General features: G+C 37.2%; 1 protein-coding gene across 1 annotated transcript; it reads right to left on the bottom strand.

Annotated features, from left to right (window-relative positions):
* Window positions 1-241: 241 nt before the first annotated feature.
* Nedd8 (Nedd8 ubiquitin like modifier) lies at window positions 242-6,887 on the bottom strand. Its single transcript, XM_069835855.1, has 4 exons — window positions 6,747-6,887; window positions 6,604-6,621; window positions 3,272-3,384; window positions 242-723 (listed from the first exon to the last, which is right to left on the bottom strand). Exons 1-4 carry the CDS (start codon window positions 6,762-6,764, stop codon window positions 639-641), a joined length of 234 nt encoding a protein of 77 aa, XP_069691956.1. The 5' UTR covers window positions 6,765-6,887; the 3' UTR covers window positions 242-638.
* Window positions 6,888-7,166: the final 279 nt, after the last annotated feature.

Below are 7,166 nucleotides of genomic sequence, written 5' to 3'. Positions count from 1 at the left end.
ATGGCATTTAAGTGTGCTTAAATGGGACAGGCTCATGTCAGTAGATTTAATGGCATGTAAAAAAACTCCTGCGGGACAAAATTCCGGCACATCCGGCGAAACTGATATAACCTCTGCAGTTGCGAGCGTCGTTAAATAAAACATAACATTTTTCATTCTTGAGACCTACAAACACACATTGTGACTGAAGGAAAACTGGAATCTATTTAGAATGGGGAGGAAAAATGAAGTTGAATTAGTATTATTGTTTGGGTATTTGTTTTTCTTTTTAATATAGCCACAAATGTTATGGCATTGATGGCTTCATTGCAACATAACAAGCACATTCCTTAGCAGGTACCACTAACAAGAGATGCACATATCCTGCCAAGCCAGAATATGAGAATCTTGCTTTAAAATAACTCATGACATGCGACGAAAATCTTGTTTTAACTGCACATTAAAAAAGTATATAATCAGGAATATGACTGCATAATTAAATATCACTGCAGTTAAATATGTTTGAAATAATTAAACCAAGACTGGTGTGGGTCTTATTAAAATAATCCTTTTCAAAATTATAACTCATACTGCATTGCGTTTCATTATAAACCTCAATGTAACAAAGACAGTGTTCGTTTTAAAGTCAGTATAAAGTTTCATATTCCACCTCGGAGAGCCAATACTAAATGAAGTACTGAACCACCTTGCACTTTGTAGTCCTGCGCCGTCTTCTCATCATTCCTGGAACAGAAGACCACAGATAGCTCAGTCTAGGTCCACTCTGGGTTTGCTAGAAAAAAATACTTACTGATGCTCCAAACAACTACAATACACATTGTGATATACACAGGCACACATACCGTATTTACTTGCATAATGTACATATTCCAATTTCTGTCAGTAATATGTTGGGCAAGGGGGAATTCCCGTATAATGTACACATTCCATTTTCAATTGCCACTTGTGCTAATATACAATCGTAATGACGGTTTAGAAGACGAAGTTATTTGGGAAAAGGATGACGACAATCAAAGTGATTGTGCAGTAGAGGATGATGGAAGTGATGCTGCAGTAGAGGACGACAGTGATACTGAAATTAGTACTGATAGTAAATAAGGTAAGAATAGTAGTAGTATTACCTTCAGAAAGTATACCTAGTTTTTGCTTTATTTGTATTCAGTTTTAGGTTATACTGTACTATATTTTTTTTATTCATTTCGTATGTTACACACTTACATTGTGCTCGTAAGCATTCGTTATATCGATGCTCTCGAAGTCATACATTCGATTTTTTTTTATTTTATTGGGTTATTTTACGACGCTGTAACAACATCTAGGTTATTTAGCGTCTGAATGATATGAAGGTGATAATGCCGGTGAAATGAGTCCGGGGTCCAGCACCGAAAGTTACCCAGCATTTGCTCGTATTGGGTTGAGGGAAAACCTCAACCAGGTAACTTGCCCCGACCGGGATTCGAACCCGGGCCACCTGGTTTCGCAGCCAGACGCGCTGACCGTCATACAATCGATCAGTTTCAATACTTATTACCTGAATGTCCGATGTCGAAGTCAGCTATGATTATTGCGTGGGATATCAGGTAGTTATGATTTTTCTCCTAATTCCCCCCCCCCCACGTACAATACACACCCTGAATTTTAATTCAAAAATTATGGAAAAAAGTGCGTCTATTACGCAAGTAAATTGTAATTCAATGAGGAACATGCGATGATTTTATTTACCACTGAAACAGCATTCTTTCAGTGGGAAAGTTAGTAGAATGTCATAATGTAAGGTATAATTAAAAAGTAAAAAAAAAAAAAAAAAATTTCATCTGCAGATAACAGCACAAATAAAGTGTGATACAGTTTTTAGAAGCATCACATGATTTGAAAACAACATTTCATTGATGTGATGTTCCACCACACACTACTTCAACAACATTTTATCTAATTCAGCTAGATTGAAGCTTTTTTTATTCGTTATTTAATGACGCTGTTTCAACTACGAAGTTATTTAGCATCGATGGAATTGGTGATAGCAAGATGGTATTTGGCGAGATGAGGCCGAGAATTCGCCATAGATTACCTGACATTTTGCCTTACAGTTGGGGAAAACCTCGGAAAAAACCTAACCAGGTAATCGCCCAAGAGGGAATCGAACCTGCGCCCGAGTGCAACTCCGGATTGGCAGGCAAGCACCTTAACTGACCAAGCTACACCGGTGGCTGGATTGAAGCTTCGTGTATTCAAATTCCTGCTAGCTATTTGTCATCCACTGTAAACATTTCCTTTAATATATTATACTTTACATCTTACAATTGGTACTGTCTGTACATTTAGTCTCTCTACAGTGAAGGAACCTGTTAGTTAGTGGTAAGCATAGCTGGTATGTTGACAGCATTCTGCCAAAATTATTGGCTTGGCCATGGGAGGTTAGGGTGGGGAAATATTTCTTGAAGTTCAAAAGACAGAATCTCGATGTGGCTATACTTGTTTTTTTGAAAGATGGGACATGACAGTTTAGCGGCCGAACTTGGAACTACAGTGCTATGTTGCCAATATGGACTACCACGCTGCCAACTGATGGAAGGTATCAATTGACATTACGATGGCTGACGTTAAAACATTAATTGACAATTGATGCAAAGGTACGATAACAAGACAAAAATCGACAGAGAATCAAAGACGAAACGTACCAATGCTAACATTGTGTGCACAATAAATGTCGCCAAGAGAGCTATTAAGCACTCGCCATGTGGGAACGGTAAGTTTGGCAACTCAACCATTGTTACCATAGCAACAGGCCTACCATGCTATGTGACGTTCAGTTGTTTTTCCGATCACAACGCTCCTGTCATGTCCCATCTTTCAAAAAAACAAGTATAGACATGGTCACAATAACGTCGAAAAATAACTGCCCAGTTTCGAGTAAGTGGAGCCACAGTGGAGTTCTGTACTTAGACCAAGAAGATCCCTTGTAATCCGAGACCCTACTGCAACATGAACAATACATGTTAAAAGCTTGTGTGTACTCTCATGCTGCTGGCTTCATTTCTTAGCTAGGACAAGAAATCAGACCTGACTAAACCCGACCCACACAGACATCTGATCAGAAGCAGACTTTTGGGTATTCCACCTGTGCTGGAACGTAACATCTCCAACATCGTCTTCAGGGCAAACTGATGCGACCTGATGCAGTTCCAGCACAAGGTTATGATACCCAAAGTCTGCTTCTCAATACAATCTCCGTAAAAGCCCAAAATCTTACACAAATACATTCATTACTTACATCTGTTTTCCAGAAAATATCAAGCGTTGCTGCTGAGGAGGAATCCCTTCTTTCTCTTCAACTCTCTCTTTGATCCGTTCTACTTTGTCTGTAGGTTCGATATCAATCTCAATCTACACAATTATAAAACAAAACAAATATAAAATCTTTTAGGACAGAAGTAATGGTGGCTTTTTTAACAGAGACTTGGGTTGAATTTCTTTCATTGCTATGAAAATATAGATATATTTCGACGCCTTCTTCCAGTGAAAGAGCATGTTAACAGGTACCTGCTAGAGTTACATTAAGGCACTGCCAGTATGCCACCTGCTTACAAACTCTTGCAGAGCTTGAGAACTTCAGTGTATAAAATGAGTGGCCACATAAGTATCCTAATGACGTGCAGACCATTGCTGTTCAATTGCTTCTCCCTTGTGATGTTAACCTAATAAAGCTTGTAACATTGTAGATGAAAGTGTGCTCTATATTTGAGTAGCTTAATATCAAAGACGGACATCTGACCTCAATCCAAATTTAGATAGATGTGGTTTTTTATACAATTTTCCATGCTCTTTCCAGTTATAGTGAAACCATACGCAAACTCTAACACTACATTTATAAAATAAATTGTGTTAAATATCACAAAGAACACTGTGAATTAAAAAATTGCCTCTAGATCAAAACTATGGAGACGACAGATGTCCGTCTTTGATATTAAGCTACTCATTTCACTACTGACTACAATATAATATAATTTGAAGCAACATTTTACACCAATCCCAGTGTCACATTTATGCTATTTGACCATTTATTTATAGATCATGTAGGCAGGTTATAGGCCTATACATTCAGAGTTTTTTTGCTCACTTCATGGCCTAAATCACTACCTATTCTGTATGTGCAGAACATCTCAGAAGTGACAATTCTAAGATAAATAAAGAATAAATATAGATACATATATTCAATTCAATGCTTGCAAGACTTGAAAAGAGTTCTTTCTATATTTTACATTTAAATTTAATTTAATATCGGTTTACATTTTAAACTCAAATATAAGAGCTATCCTCTAATTAAGGTTATGGCTGATATGTACACCATCAGGCAGTAAGTTACATCTCACTTGAGTTATGTGTCAGAGGAAGAACAATTGTTTGTATGCATCTGAAGTCTGATGTAATATGTAGCTACTGTTCTCCAACCAGGAGATCAACCGTGAAAGGAATGTGCTTACTATTGCGACATGTATTGGAACGAAGTAGATATATAATATTATCATTATAACGTCTGTTTAAAAACCATGCGCTCTCCTGCATATGTTATTTCCTGTATGGAGAGATTAAAAGACCAGGAGATTAACAGTGATCTAATTTTGTAACTAGGGTAGTATAAACATGTGTGTATCAATGTTATTGTTTGTGCTGTGACAGCGAGCCAATAGAGATATGAGTACCCACGTGTGTGACCTTATGACATCAACATTCATTCACAGCATTACTCCCTTTCATCTCATCCGGCAGAGACTTTCTCGTGGTTGGAGCACAGTAGTTGACAATGTATGCAATGGAGGGGGAAGGAACTGGCCACCCTACCCCATTATCTCCTGGCCTAGTTGCCTCATAAATGGTGCCTTCTTGGTATCACTTGTGAGGTTCAGACCTGTCTTTGGACAGTTGACTAGTCTAAACAACATATAAGAGCTATTTTTCTAAATGTGCCCTACTAAAATTTGAGAATTTAAATGGTATAATATAAAGTAACTAAATAAGATTGAGAATAATTGCAATCTAGACCAGAGTTGGGCAACTGGAGCAAATAAGAGCAGTGAGCACTACAGACGCTAGTGAGCAACAGTTGAGAGTGCGGTGTTAGCTCTGTTATGTGGTCAGAGGTGGATTCATACATTTGTAGCACTTTGAGATTGAACATGATGAAATCCATTGTTCCAAATATTGAGAGAGAAATAACCAGGTTGAAATGAAGAGACTAAAAAAAACTCGTAGGCTAAATCAACCACATACAACTTTTCAGTACTGTTCAAAAATAAAATTCACTGAAGTCATGCGAAATGCAATGGGCATCATTCTGAACATTTCATGTAAGTCTAAGATCAAATTAACATTGACAGCATTTAATTAGCCTACACTCTTAAACCTGAAGTTTAATAATAAGATTGAAGAATAATCTCTGCTTCTATATTAGACAGTGAAGCACGTTCTGTTATGGCAGAAAGGCTAGCAACAGGTCGAGAAACAGGCAGTATGTGTTGGGGTGCTCGAGATTGGAAATCCTGCAGAAATTCCATTCAGAAATATCTATAATTCGTACGCTGTATGCCAAATTTATACCAAAAGAATATCGGAAAAACCATAACGAATTACAAGGTGACGACAATACCAACATGCCTGTACAGTAGCAAAACACAGACATGTCAAAAATAAAAGATACTGGTATCCTTAATCAAGGCTACAGACAAATTTCTGAAATATACAACAGACTAGAAGCTATAAATACTATAATACATAGAAAAACGTGTATTGAAAATAAGAAATTAACTTAATTAACACAGCCCACATGACACAATCAGCAAATCGACCTACAGAAACTTCAAGATGCAATATGTGGAAAAGACGGATGAAAAAAGAATTTCTAAGAAAACACGGGAAAATTTCAGTATACGGATTCCTCACTGACAATTATATCAATTATATCCTAAAATACTAAAAATAGCAGATTTGTCTGCGTTTGTCGAATGCACATCATCACGCTTACGAAAAGGCACTTCTCAGTGCAATCATTTATTTTGTGTGCACAAGTTTGGAATTTTGAAGTAAGAAAGGAAGGAATCCGTGTTCTGAAATTTATCCCCGTCACTTATTTGGATGACCAGTACCGGAACTTTCTTGCAGCCTAGAATGTATTTTCCGAAGAACCGTTTGAGACGTAACAGGCCAATAGACTTCATATTTGCAGGAAAGAAGAGAGACGTTATTGTCACTTGATCAATTTAATAGTGTAGGCCTACATAATTTGGGAAAAATATCTAAATTTATTTAAACAAACATTTTGTAACCCATGGAACTAGCTAGAATACTGTCTTTGTCATCGCCCCTTGATTTCAAGACAGGTATACGTTACCGCAAAATATGTTTCCAAATGTCAAGTATACCTACAAATAAAGACATACTGGTTCGAAGTTAAAATACCTATACCGCTAATTCAATTATATTACAATTTTGGTTATGGTAGATATTTCAAATGTACATTGAACTCAACACATGCGATTTCTTGTGTGTTTCTTTGGTTTTCGGTAATATCCTAAGAAATTATTTTAAGAAAATGGAAATATACTTTACCTCCTTCCCTGTCAACGTCTGTGCTCGGGAATATGGAAGAAAAAGAAAATACAATAATTTAACATCATTTGCCAAACATGTCAACAGTATCGGCACACAGTATTACATAATTCATACATATAAGACAATATTAATATACTCACCTTTACTTTAATCAACATGTTGAATAGATATTTGTGACTACCGGGACCACAAGCGCCAAGCAGAATGTTATACTTCCTCCTTTGTTATGAAAGATGCATGTTCGGACGTATAAACATAAATCTTATCATCGTATATGCTGTGCTTCATGGTATGTAGAACACTTAAAAACATTGTGCATGGTCGTAACCAAAGAGTATACACTGAATTGCAATGAGCTGCCTTCATGCCTTCTCCGATAGCAAGCCAGCGGAGCGGGCAGTTCGAGCATGCGATGGCTGCCTTGAGGTAGAGTGACTGTACCGCGTACATTGTCTGACTTAAGCCGTTCATTTTCTTGCTCAGGCAGCCCAAATAACAGTCGAGGCATGTGGGAGGTATTTAATTGTTTCGTAGGCGGGATCAGGAGTGACTATATTGTA

This window comes from Periplaneta americana, chromosome 9 (assembly GCF_040183065.1).
Source record: "Periplaneta americana isolate PAMFEO1 chromosome 9, P.americana_PAMFEO1_priV1, whole genome shotgun sequence".
In the NCBI taxonomy this organism is placed as follows: domain Eukaryota; kingdom Metazoa; phylum Arthropoda; class Insecta; order Blattodea; family Blattidae; genus Periplaneta; species Periplaneta americana.
This window is presented reverse-complemented; position numbering and strand designations above follow the sequence as displayed.

What these genes read in the sequence shown, in the direction of transcription:
- Nedd8 (XM_069835855.1), bottom strand. An exon ending in ATATTTTCTGGAAAACAGAT is followed by an intron (nt 724 to 3,271) that starts GTAAGTAATGAA and finishes CTTCTGTTCCAG; the next exon opens with GAATGATGAGAAGACGGCGC.